The 13,487-nt window shown below is 45.0% G+C and overlaps 1 protein-coding gene across 1 annotated transcript in view; it reads right to left on the bottom strand.

The window, feature by feature from the left end:
• Positions 1 to 217: 217 nt before the first annotated feature.
• LOC115107971 (MAM domain-containing glycosylphosphatidylinositol anchor protein 2-like) overlaps positions 218 to 13,487 on the bottom strand; it is a 137,998-nt gene continuing 124,728 nt past the window's right edge. The window contains exons 10-12 of the mRNA XM_029631802.2: positions 3,051 to 3,181; positions 2,785 to 2,884; positions 218 to 1,464 (exon numbers count right to left, since the gene is read on the bottom strand). Of these exons, the coding sequence (XP_029487662.2) occupies positions 1,376 to 1,464; positions 2,785 to 2,884; positions 3,051 to 3,181 (320 nt within the window). The 3' untranslated portion in view covers positions 218 to 1,375. The remainder of the gene's footprint in view (positions 1,465 to 2,784; positions 2,885 to 3,050; positions 3,182 to 13,487) is intronic.

The raw sequence follows: 13,487 nt of genomic DNA, 5'->3' as shown, positions 1-13,487 counted from the left end.
CTCCTCCTCTCCACTCCTCCCCCTCTGGTCTCCATATTCCTCCTCTCCACTGCTTCCCCTCTGGTCTCCATATTCCTCCTCTCCACTCCTTCCCCTCTGGTCTCCATATTCCTCCTCTCCACTCCTCCCCCTCTGGTCTCCATATTCCTCCTCTCCACTGCTTCCCCTCTGGTCTCCATATTCCTCCTCTCCACTCCTTCCCCTCTGGTCTCCATATTCCTCCTCTCCACTCCTTCCCCTCTGGTCTCCATACTCCTCCTCAACACTCCTCCCCCTCTGGTCTCCATCTTCTACTCCTCCTCTCCACTCCTTCCCCTCTGGTCTCCATACTCCTCCTCTCCACTGCTTCCCCTCTGGTCTCCATACTCCTCCTCTCCTTCCTTCCCATCTGGTCTCCATATTCCTCCTCTTCACCCCTTCCCCTCTGGTCTCCATACTCCTCCTCTCCACTCCTTCCCCTCTGGTCTCCATCCTCTACTCCTCCTCTCCACTCCTCCCCATCTGGTCTCTATCCTCTACTTTTCTCACCCACTATGCCACTGCCTTCCACATTGCCTTGGACGTCAGTTAGTCTTACCTACCCTTCTTCAACTCTCTCAATTACCCATCTCCTCCTCTCTGCCCCACATACCTTGGACATGCCTTCCTGGTCTCAGATACCTTGGACTAGTGAGCACAGTGTTGTGAAATACTTAGGCAGCTACTGGGCAAGAGGGGAGAGGGAACTGGGATGGATAAATAAACATTGTCCGAGTTTCTGTTTTCTACAGTACAGCACCAAGCCGAGAGAGAGACATGTCAAGGTGTGGAGGTCAGGTGAGGGTGACTGGGCAGAGAGAAAAGTGTCCATGATGCGCAGCAGGTACAACTCAATGAGGATAAGATAAAACACAGAAAAGCTTTGATTCCATGTGTTTTGTTAAGCCCAGAAAACATAATTTTGTTCTTCAAAAAGTCACTAATTTCTCAATTCCTCCACACCTTTCTATTTAACTTTCCTAATTGACTGGCAAAATTGTCCTTGTGCTTTACAAATAGTTATCCCAATGCGATAGTGAACACTCCCACTAAAGTCCAGGCGTCACAACACCTGGCTTTGCTTTGCGCTCGTAAAAGTGCTCACAATCCTGCGATGGGGGAGCAATTTTCTGGAAAAGTTGTCTCTTAAAAAAAAAAATTGAATCTTCTTTTATTACTATTTATGTGGTATTTTTTGGGCCCTCGTGGTGGTCTGTGTTTGGAACACCTCGTTGCCGCCTTGCTTGAATCTTTGGTGATTGGATGCTGAGGGTACAAGAACACAGACGCCAGGGTCGAGGTCGGTGCCGAGGCCAGGTCGGACCCGTTCGCCTCCGCCAGACGACGCAGGGCAGGGTCACCTTCGACCCCACAGGAAGGTCATCGCCAAGGTGACACTCAGCTGCCATATATGGGCGGACGTGGGCGGGGCTGAGGATCTGAGATCTAAAGGGGGCAGAGACAGAGACAGAATTAGAAGACATTTAACAACAGTTGATGTCATCCTGACCCTGAAATCCCCATTTTTTTATTTCCTCCCCAAAATATCTCTTGAAACAATATCCAGGTGATGTCAAAACAATACATTTGATTAAAGCGCATGCCTTTTCCACGGCGGCAGTGAGGATCATGTAAGATTCAAGGTTGAGCGATGGTAAATCCATTAGGTAGGGAGAGAGTTAGAGATGCTCCCCGACCTGGGTGACTAAACTCTTTAACTACTAATGAAGTGATTAAACTGATCTGAATGATAATGGCACCAGATTCACTGCAGACACAGATTCTGAAACGACTTACATTGGATCTGTTGGCCTCGGAAGTCTAATGACTGGAGAGTGTTTCGTTTACTTTAGTTTATTCAGATATTCTTCCTGGAGATATGCTTGACATTGTACATTTTTTCTGTTTTACATGGTAGATGTAGATGAAATAGTGACCAGTCTATGCTCAAAATCATATTCATAGCTGCATTGTTATGAATGTATTCGTTTGATGAAAAAGCAATATCACAGAGAGGTCGGGAACAATTGTACCTACGTGTTTCCCTTTATTAAATTCATATAAAAACAATCAAGCACCCTTCAATCTGTAATCTAAAATAAAATTCAAACTAACAAGTTTATCGCCCGTTTTCCAATTTTCTGTGTAAATGAAACCAGATGGGGGAAAAAGAAGAAAACGTCAAATGAAAAGGACAAAATGACAAAGAAAAAGAACGGTGTGTGTAACAGGTCCATTTAGAACCCATCTTTAACAAGAGATCCTCTCCCTCCTGCTGTGAGGAACAGAGTCCTCCCCTTCCTAACTTGCCAATATGGCCGCCTCGTCAATTGCAGGCCCGTTTTTCTATTTTCTCTTACTCTCTCGGTTTGTTCCCCTCATTCCGCAATTATGGTGCTCCACTCCCTGTGGTCTGTCGCTCGTTCTGTCACTCCGTTCCGCCTGGACTGCTATCATTCATGTGATTACGGCCCCGTTGCTATGGCAACATCCACCGTTTTTTAAAATTATTAATAGAGGCTAGCTGCCAGGTAGATGTGCTCCTCCTCATAGGCAGACAGAAAGCACAGATTACATCTATCTACCCCCAAATCCTAACTGACTTCAGAACTGACCTTGGTTCTGCCTCTAGAAGCAACCATAGTCACATTTCTAAAAGGAGCTTACCCTCTCCCAAATCCTTATCTTATCCATCAGGGTGTTAAACATTCAACTATCCATAGATCAACAATTAGGGATAAACTCCTGCTGTGTTTTTGTGCTTACTAATGGGGGGTAGATCTCGACACTCTCCCTCCTCAAGGGTGACGTCATCGATTGCGATGTCCCCCTCGATGCCCGGACCTCGGATACCCTCCAGCACCACCTGAAGTGGGGGAAAAAAGAGAGCAAGGGAGGGAGAGAGAGAGAGAGAGAGAGAGAGAGAGATATTGCGGTTATAAGCATAGACTTTAAGTTCGGATTCGTCTCATTACTGACTCCTGAATCGTCCAATCACACAATCATTCAATCACATGGCCAATCTTACTCACCTGGAAAGACGTGGTTGGGTGGATGCTGACTTTGGCCTGTTTCCAGCGGTCGCCTTGGTTACCACTCAGCGACCACGCGGGCCCCTCGGCCGCTGTCTGACCCTTCTGTCTCAGGAAAGCGTTTAGGGTCCCTACAGATTAGAAAGAGGCCACATGGTCACACATGGTCAAAAGCGATCAGAGACGGTCACACGCGGTTAGGGTCAGATCCGGTCAGGCAATGCCAATAAGCATCATCCATAATGTAATATTGTAGCGAGCTTTTCAGGGTCCCTAAAGGAAATAGAAAACACGATCAGATATGGCCAGACACAGTCAGAAAGGTTCAAGAGGTCAAATGCTGCCAATAATCAGCTCAAGGGCTTTTACCGATTCTATATCACAGTATGAATCAGAATATTGTTTTTTCAACAGATGCTTAGGCCAACCCTTAACTTAACGTAACATCGACCGACCGATATTCAATATGATTATTGTCATTCAGCAGACACTTTTATCTCAAGTGACGTACAGCTAACACATGAAGACACGCAAAATAATCGAACCCACAACCTTTTTTGCTAGTCCCATCTTCTACACCACAATTAAACCCACAGCACGGCCCACAGGGGTGACTTTCCTCTGCTGGTGATCTTAACCTTGTTTAATGCTAGTCCAGACTAGTAGAGTAACTGAGTCTTTGCGTTCGACCTGTGTACACGAGGCTTTTAACACGATGACACCTCAATCCGATCGACAGCGTCATTGCATACCATTTTGTGTAGCTCTGCAGCTATACTGAGGGCATGTATCTACTTTCTTTATTATTATTCCCCCCCACACACACCTTTATTTAACCAGGTGGGCTAGTTGAGAACAAGTTCTCATTTGCAACTGCGACATGGCCAAGATAAAGCAAAGCAGTTCGACATGAACAACAACACAGAGTTACACATGGAATAAACAAAACATACAGTCAATAATAGAATAGAAAAAAAGAAAACAAAAACTATATACAGTGAGTGCAAATGAGGTAAGATAAGGGAGTTAAGGCAAAGTAATTACAATATACCAATTAAACACTGGAATGGTAGATGTGCAGAAGATGAATGTGCAAGTAGAGATACTGGAGTGCAAAAGAGCAAGATAAAGAAATAAATACAGTATGGGGATGAGGTAGTTGAATGGGCTGTTTACAGATTGCCTATGTACATGTGCAGTGATCTGTGAGCTGCTCTGACAGCTGGTGTTTAAATCTAGTGAGGGAGATATGAGTCTCCAGCTTCAGTGATTTTTGCAGTTTGTTCCAATCAGTGGCAGCAGAGAACTGGAAGGAAAGGCGGCCAAAGGATAAATTGGCTCTGGGGGTGACCAGTGAAATATACCTGCTGGAGCGCGTGCTACGAGTGAATGCTGCTATGGTAACCAGGGAGCTGAGATAAGGCGGGGCTTTATCTAGCAGAGACTTGTAGATGACCTGGAGCCAGTGGGTTTGGTGACAAGAGTGAATCGAGGGCCAGCGGATGGCACTGTGATAGACTGCATCCAATTTGTTGAGTAGAGTGTTGGAAGGTTATTTTGTAAATGACATCGCCAAAGTCGAGGATCGGTAGGATGGTCAGTTTTACGAGGGTATGTTTGGCAGCATGAGTGAAGTATGCTTGGTTGCGAAATAGGAAGCCGATTCTAGATTTAATTTTGGATTGGAGATGCTTAATGTGAGTCTGGAAGGAGAGTTTACAGTCTAACCAGACACCTAGGTATTTGTAGTTATCCACATATTCTAAGTCAGAGCCGTTCAGAGTAGTGATGCTGGACGGGCGGGCAGGTGTGATCGGTTGAAGAGCATGCATTTAGTTATACTTGCATTTAAGATCAGTTGGAGGCCACGGAAGGAGAGTTGTATGGCATTGAAGCTCGTCTGGAGGTTAGTTAACACAGTGTCCAAAGAAGGGCCAGAAGTATACAGAATGGTGTCGTCTGCGTAGAGGTGGATCAGAGAATCACCAGAAGCAAGAGCGACATCATTGAAGTATTCAGAGAAGAGAGTCGGCCCGAGAATTGAACCCTGTGGCACCCCCATAGAGACTGCCAGAGGTCCGGACAACAGGCCCTCCGATTTGACACACTGAACTCTATCAGAGAAGTAATTGGTAAACCAGGCGAGGCAATCATTTGAGAAACCAAGGCTGTTGAGTCTGCCAATAAGAATGTGGTGATTGACAGAGTCGAAAGCCTTGGCCAGGTCAATGAATATGGCTGCACAGTAATGTCTCTTATCGATGGTGGTTACGATATCATTTAGGACCTTGAGCGTGGCTGAGATGCATCCTCAGCATCCCTTGTATCTACCATACATGTTGATGCAAACGTTGGATACATCCAATGTATATATCCACACAGAACGCACTGTAACTGCCTCTGCAATGCTATGCTGCGAGGCAAATGCAGCGTTCCATTGGAAATGAATGTACATCTGGTGTACCAAAACACAACGACGCTGTTGATCTGATAGATGCATGAAGGAATAATCTGCACCTGTAATGTTCAGTTGAGTTCTATTTAGTTATAAAAAACTGTTGCTGCTCATTTGAATTTGAACCTGTTTTCAACGTGTACAAATGATTGAAAAGTACTGACTTGAAGTTCCTTTTCAAATTTTTTTATTTTTTTTTTTACAATAATTCTCTTTACAAGGAGGCAATACATTTGACTGCTTCCTAAACTCCCAACTCCTCAATATTGAGCGCTTGACCGAGCACACACAGTGCCTTCAGAAAGTATTCACACCCGTTGACTTTTACATTTTTTGTTGTTGTGTTACAGCCTGAATTTAAATTGGATTTGATTGAGATTTCTGGTCACTGGCCTACGCACAATACCCCATAATATCAAAGTGGAATTATGTTTTTAGAAATTGTTACAAAAAGCGGAAATGTCTTGAGTAAATAAGTATTCAACCCCTTTGTTATGTATGGCAAGCCTAAATTCAGTAAACATTTGCTTAACAAGTCACATAATAAGTTGCATGGACTTTGCGTGCAATAATGGTGTTTAACATGATGTTGGAATGACACTCTGTATCCCACAGATACAATTATCTGTAAGGTCTCTCAGTCGAGCAGTACATTTCAAACACAGATTCAATGCCTTGCAAAGAAGGGCACCTATTCAAAAAGCAGGACCTTGAATATCCCTTTGAGCATGGTGAAGTGAATAATTACAGTTTAGATGGTGTATCCATACACCCAGTCACTAATAAGATACAGGCGTTCTTCCTAACTCAGTTGCTGGAGAGAACGGAAACCATTCAGGGATTTCACCATGAGGCGAATGGTGTCTTTAAAAATGTACAGTTTAGAGTTTAGAGACCCTATTTTGATGGGTGTGTTGAGGCGTTTTACATGGCAGAGGAGAGAAAGGGAGGGTATGTCGAAGTGTTTACATGAGAGAGGGCAGGGATCTGGCTGAGCTGGTGTCAGCCTGGCTGACAGTGTCTTTGAACTTCCTGCACTGTAATGTACTGTAGGTAGTGTAGTGATGTCTCCTGTACTGTAGGTGAGTGTGTGTTACGGATGCAGCTCTCCAGCCAACTCCTGCATTTCCCTACAAGCCTATTCTGTACTCTCTGTCCGTGTATTTGGAGCTGTTGCAGACTAATACGTTGAAGAAACGTTGAAGTAACGTCTTGTGTCTTCTTTCTTTCCAATAGTCGCGAGTGCAGCCTATTTAATACAGATGAGCAAATGCGCCGCAATATTCCTTACTGACGCCGCAGAACTGAATGTAGTGTATAAGGCGGTATTAATGCGGTATTCTGAAGAAAAGGTGGAAAAGGATCTTTCAATTAATTCTCCATCTGTCCACTCCTAAGAATTCTATTTGGGAGAATCCCTTTTCTATGGACTCACAACAGTGAACCCCAAAGGGATAAACAGTTTAATACAGGGTAGGATTAAATCCTCTATAACTACTGGACACTTCCCATTACATCCACCCAGAGAGAGCTCAGCTCTATAGAAAGCTACACAGAGCACATCTAGAATTAGCACTCCTAGCTAATAAAATATGCAATTCAGCAGACAATGTTTTATCTGTTTCAAGTATGGGTGGTAGCAGGAATCCATCCCACTATCCTGTCATTGCAAGAACCACACTGAACTGAGCTACAGAGGAGTACCAATGAATGAAACAGGCCTGATCCCCTGGCCACGTTGCAAAGCTCCACATAAAAGAGACTCTTTGGTGTGTGCGTGTGTACAGTATGTGTGTGTGTGTACTCTGGGACTTAATCCTGTAAACAAACGTGACACCAGCTGCAAAGGCAAACTTTGAAGTGTGCTTCAGTAATTAGTTTTGACCTTCTCCCAGGTAGCTAGCTAACGGACAGTTTGCAAAATTTGGAGAGCCTCGCTCTCCCTTTTTCTCTTTCGCACGTTCTCTCTCTAATCTCTGAGCCTCTCTTTCCGCCACCACACTCTCTAAACTGAGGGTGAGCGAACTAACTCTTTATTGAGTAAATCTGAACCGCTGATCTACAGAGCAGAGGCACAACTCGACTGTGAGTCACTGGGAACAACACACAGAACAACAGTCAAGGTAACACAAATACCCACTTTTCGAGAGTGAATGTCTGTTCCTATGGATCTGTTGTGATAAAGCCTTACATGTAGGCTAAATATCAATGCAACAAGGGTGTGAACGGCTCCACTTGGCCAATGGAGCGTGTTCGTGCGAGTAACATACAAGGAACATTGGTTGGAAACTCCTAATATTTAATCAGTGGCAGTAAGTACAACATTTAGCTCAACATTTCCTGGGTTGTGGATTCCAAATGTTCCAAACAAACATTCCACATTCCTTACCAGCAGAGAGAATAGAATTCCTCTCAGAGAGAGAGAGAGAGAGAGAGAGAGAGAGAGAGAGAGAGAGAGAGAGAGAGAGAGAGAGAGAGATATACTAGCAACAAGGCGGAGGGAGGAAATGTCTGAGTGTGTCTCCAGCCCTTGACACTCGGCCCATTCATCATAACAGGCCTTGGCCTGGGCTATGGGCCTGAGCTACAACACAGACGGGTGAGGGGTGGATGGAGGAGATGGAGCGTGGGGCTTGGCTGGCGATCAATCTGAGCAAATTGGAAATGTCACGGCCTACTCAACCTCGGCCGAGCGTTGGAGGATCTCTCATCTCCACACTGACCCCCCTTGCCCACCTCCTTTCCTCTCTCTCGCCCCCTTCCTACCACACTCCAGATGTTTGGAGCCAACACCACATGCCATTCCACTAGGGTAGGGTAAGCATGTGTGTGTGTGTGTGTGTGTGTGTGTGTGTGTGTGTGTGTGTGTGTGTGTGTGTGTGTGTGTGTGTGTGTGTGTGTGTGTGTGTGTGTGTGTGTGTGTGTGTGTACAGTGCATTTGGAAAGTTTTCAGAGCCCTTGACTTTTTTCCACATGTTGTTATGGTACAGCCTTATTCTAAGATGGATTACATTTTTTTCTCCCCTGATCAATCTACACACAATACAACACAATGACAAAAGCAAAAACAGTTAAAAAACGTTTTTTTTGCAAATGTATTAAAAATAATAAACAGAAATACCTTATTTACATAAGTATTCAGACCCTTTCCTACGAGACTTGAAATTGAGCTCAGGTGCATCCTGTTTCCATTGATCATCCTTGAGATGTTTCTACAATTTCATTGTAGTGAGATGTTTCGATAACTTGATTGGAGTCCACCTGTGGTAAATTCAATTGATTGGACATGATTTGGAAAGGCACCTGAAGGACTGTCAGACCATGAGAAACAAGATTCCCTGGTCTGATGAAACGAGGATGGAACTCTTAGTCTGAATGCCAAGCATCACATCTGGAGGAAACCTGGCACTATCCCGATAGTGAACCATGGTGGTGGCAGCATCATGCTGTGGGGATGTTTTTCAGTGGCAGGGACTGGGAGACTAGTCAGGATCAAGGGAAAGATGAACGGAGCAAGGTGCAGATTGATCCTTGATGAAAACCTTCTCCAGACTGCTTAGGACTTTAGACTGGGGCGAAGGTTCACCATCCAACAGGACAACGACCCTAAGCACACAGCCAAGACAACGCAGGAGTGGCTTCGGAACAAGTCCCTGAATGTGCTTGAGTGGCCCATACAGAGCCCGGAATTAAACCCGATCTAATATCTCTGGAGAAACCTGAAAATATCTGTGCAGCAACACTCCCCATCCAGCCTGACAGAGCTTGAGAGGATATGCAGAGAAGAATGGGAGAAATTGCACAAATACAGGTGTGCCAAGTTTGTAGTGTCATACCCAAGAAGACTTGAGGCTGTAATCACTGCCAAAGGTGCTTCAACAAAGTACTGACTAAAGGGTCTGAATAGTTACAGTACCAGTCAAAAGTTTGGACACTCCTACTCAGTCCAGGGTTTTTCTTTATTTTTTCTACATTGTACAATAATAGTGAAGACATCCAAACTATGAAATAACACATGGAATGTTACTACATGAAATCACGTAGTAACCAAAAGTGTTAAGTAGTAACCAAAAGTGTTAAACAAATCAAAATATATGTTATATTTGAGATTCTTCAAAGTAGCCACCCTTTTCCTTGATGATGTCACACCCTGATCTGTTTCACCTGTCCTCGTGATTGTCTCCACCCCCTCCAGGTGTCGCTGATTTCCCCCAGTGTATTTATCCCTGTGTTTCTGGTCTCTCTGTGCCAGTTCGTCTTGTATGTTTCCAAGTCAACCAGTGGTGTCCCCGTTCGCTTGCTTTCTGCATTCCCCTTTTTCTAGTCCTCCTGGTTTTGACCCTTGCCTGTTTCTGGACTTTGTACCCACCTGCCTGACCATTCTGCCTGCCTGTCTGCCACTCTGTACCTCCTGGACTCTGATCTATTTTTGCCTGTCCACAACCATTCTCTTGCCTACCCCTTTGGATTAATAAACATTGTAAGACTCCAACCATCTGCCCTCTGTGTCTGCATCTGTGTCTTGTCTTGTGCCTTGATAGTAAGAACTGGCCATGACAGACCCAGCAGACTTGGACCAGCTCTGCCACACTGTCTCCCTGCAGGGAGCCACCATTAGGAGACATGAGGAGTTGGTACAGGGCCTTTTGGAAGGGCTCAGGTCCTTGATGGAATGCCACGACCATGGGTTAAAGGCTATTATGGAGCAAATCAGGGAGTTAGCTCAGAGGCTGCCTGCCACCTCTGAAAAATCCCAATCACCCAGTAATTTTCCCCTATCTGTGGTGAGTTTATATAGCCTATCCTGGCTCCCCGAGAACCCCGCTTACCTCCTCCGGAGAAATATTCAGGGAATCTTGGTACCTGTCAGGGTTCTTTCTCAGTGCTCGCTTATTTTTTAGCTACAGCCATCTTCATTTCCTTCAGACAGATCAAAGATAGCGTATATTATTACGCTAATGTTGGGAAGGGCGCTCTCCTGGGCTATGGCAGTTTGGGAGCAATAATCTGCCATTTGTGGTCATCTGGAGGAATTCATGGCAGAAGTGAGAAAGGTATTTGAATCTCCAGTTTCCGGGAGAAAGGCGGCCAGTAAACTGTTTGACTTACGTTAAAACTCCCGTAGTGTGGCAGACTATGTGGTTGATTTTCGCACGTTGGCCGCCGAGAGTGCCTGGAATCTCCCTTATCGTCCAAACCATTAAAACTGATGGCCTAAGGGAATGCAAGAGTGAGAGGAGGTCTGGTCTCGGGCACACTATAGCTCGTTCACCTTCAAGGGAATCCGGAGGTTTCCGAAGGCAGCTCTTCCGAGAGGATTCGAAGCCACCCGAGCCCTCTCGTGAATCTACGATGGGTGAGTTGGATACTCCTGAGCCTATGCAATTGGGAAGAGCTAGGTTTTCAGTTGGGGAACGCTCACGCAGGATGAACAGTAACTGTTGTCTGTACTGTGGAGGGGCAGGACATTTTATAGCTATCTGCCCTATTAGGAAACCCTTGTCTCTAGTGGGTAACATCACTATGGTGAGTCAGACTGGGAGTTCCCTAATTCCCATCACCCACACACCTTTTTTTGTGCTTGTGCTGTGGGGAGACCAATCTAAGTCTCTCCGAGTGCTCATTGACTCTGGGGCTGATGAAAGTTTTATGGATGCCACTATTGCTTCGGAGCTTGGTATTCCCACTCAGCCTCTCTCTGTTCCCATGGATGCTAGGGCACTGGGCGGCCACTCTATAAGGGAAGTCATCCATAGTACCGTGCCCGTTCAATTACGGGTTTCTGGTAACCACAGTGAGACCATACAGTTCCTCCTCACTGAATCTCCCCATGTTCCGGTTGTTTAGGGATTTTCCTGGCTACAAAAGAACAATCCTGTGATTGACTGGACCACAAGCTCCATCCTGGTTTGGAGCCCATTTTGCCATTCCCACTGCCTTCAAGCAGCACAGCCTTCCCCAAGTCGTCCTCCTCAGGATGTTAGCAAGACTGTGGATGTCTCTGCTATTCCCACTGAATACCATGACCTCCTGGAAGTGTTCAGTAAGGCACGTACTACTTCCCTTCCCCCGTACCGTCCTTATTATTGTGTCGTTGACCTTCTCCTAGGCACTACACCACCTCGGGGTCGGTTGTATTCTCTGTCCGGACCAGAGACCAATGCTATGGTGGAGAACATAGAGGAGTCTCTGGCCACTGGGGCCGTCCATCTGCATCTCCTGCCGGCGCAGGGTTTTTCTTTGTGAAGAAGAAGGACAAGACCCTGCATCCGTGCATTGACTACCGAGGACTTAACATTACTGTCAAGAATCGTTACCCCCTACCTCTCCTCTTCTCTGCATTTTAACCTCTCCAGGGGTCCACCATATTTTCCATATTTTCCAAGCCTTGTGCCTTGACAGCTTAGCACACTCTTGGCATTCTCTCAACCAGCTTCTGTTAATTTGTGGGATTTCTTTCCTTCCTGCGTTTGAGCCAATCAGTTGTGTTGTGACAAGGTAGGGGTGGTGTACAGAAGATGATCTTTTACCAAATAGGGCTAAGTCAATATTATGGCAAGAACAGGTCAGATAAGCAAAGAGAAATGACAGTACATCATTACTTACAGACATTAAAGTCGGTCAATGTGGAACATTTCAAGAACTTTTAAAGTGTCTTCAAGTGCAGTCCCAGAAACCATCAAGCGCTATGAGGAACGCCACAGGAAAGGAAGACCCAGAGTTACCTCTGGTACAGAGGATAAGTTCAATAGAGTTACCAGCCTCACAAATTGCAACTCAAATAAATGCTTCACAGAGTTCAAGTAACAGACACATATCAACATCAACAGTTCAGAGGAGACTGCGTGAATCAGGCCTTCATGGTCGAATTGCTGCAAAGAAACCAGTACTAAAGGACACCAATAAGAAGAAGAGACTTGCTTGGCCCAAGAAACACAAGCCATGGACATTAGACCGGTGGAAATCTGTTCTTAGGTCTGATAAGTCCAAATTGTAGATGTTTTTTGTTCCAACCGCCGTAGGTGAATAGATGACCTCTGCATGTGTGGTTCCCATCGTGAAGCATGGAGGAGGAGGTGTGATGGTGTGGGGTACTTTACCGGTGACACTGTCTGTGAGTTATTTAGAATTTAAGGCACACTTAACCAGCATGGCTACTACAGCATTCTGCAGCGATACACCACCCCATCTGGTTTGCACTTAGTGGGACTATCATTTGTTTTTCAACAGGACAATGACCCAACACACCTCCAGGCTGTCTAAGGGTTATTTGACCAAGAAGGAGAGTGATGGAGTGCTCTATCAGATGACCTGGCCTCCACAATCATCCGACCTCAACCCAATTGAGATGGTTTGGGATGAGATGGACCACAGAGTGAAGGAAAACCAGCCAACAAGTGCTCAGCATATGCAAGAACTCATTGTAAAAGCATTCCAGGTGAAGCTGGTTGAGTGTACAAAGCTGTCATCAAGGCAAAGGGTGGCTACTGTGCTTTGAATAATCTCAAATATAACATATATTTTTGGTTACTACATGATTCCATATGTGTAATTTCCTAGTTTTGATGTCTTCACTATTATTGTACAATGTAGAAAATAGTACAAATAAGGAAAACCCTTGAATCAGTAGGTGTCCAAACTTTTGACTGGTACTTTATGTAAATGTGATATCCGTTTTTTGTATTTTTATACATTTGTAAAAAATTCTAAACCTGTTTTTGCTTTGTCATTATGGGGTATTGCATGTATATTGATGAGGGGGAAAAACTATTTAATCAATTTTAGAATAAGGCTGTAACAACATAACAAAATGTGGAAAAAGTCAAGGGGTCTGAATATTTTCTTAATGCACTGTGTGTGTGTACGTGCATATGTCTGTAGCTAAATCAACCACACCGCTCATCTTGATGCTATCTCTAGCTCAGCCCTTTGTCAGATGGGTGGTACAGTAGCTAGCTAGCTCCCTCAGTCTCAGTTCCCTC

This window comes from Oncorhynchus nerka, linkage group LG24, assembly GCF_034236695.1.
Source record: "Oncorhynchus nerka isolate Pitt River linkage group LG24, Oner_Uvic_2.0, whole genome shotgun sequence".
NCBI lineage: Eukaryota > Metazoa > Chordata > Actinopteri > Salmoniformes > Salmonidae > Oncorhynchus > Oncorhynchus nerka.
Note: the sequence above shows the minus strand (reverse complement) of the source record. Positions and strands in the feature narration are given on the sequence as shown.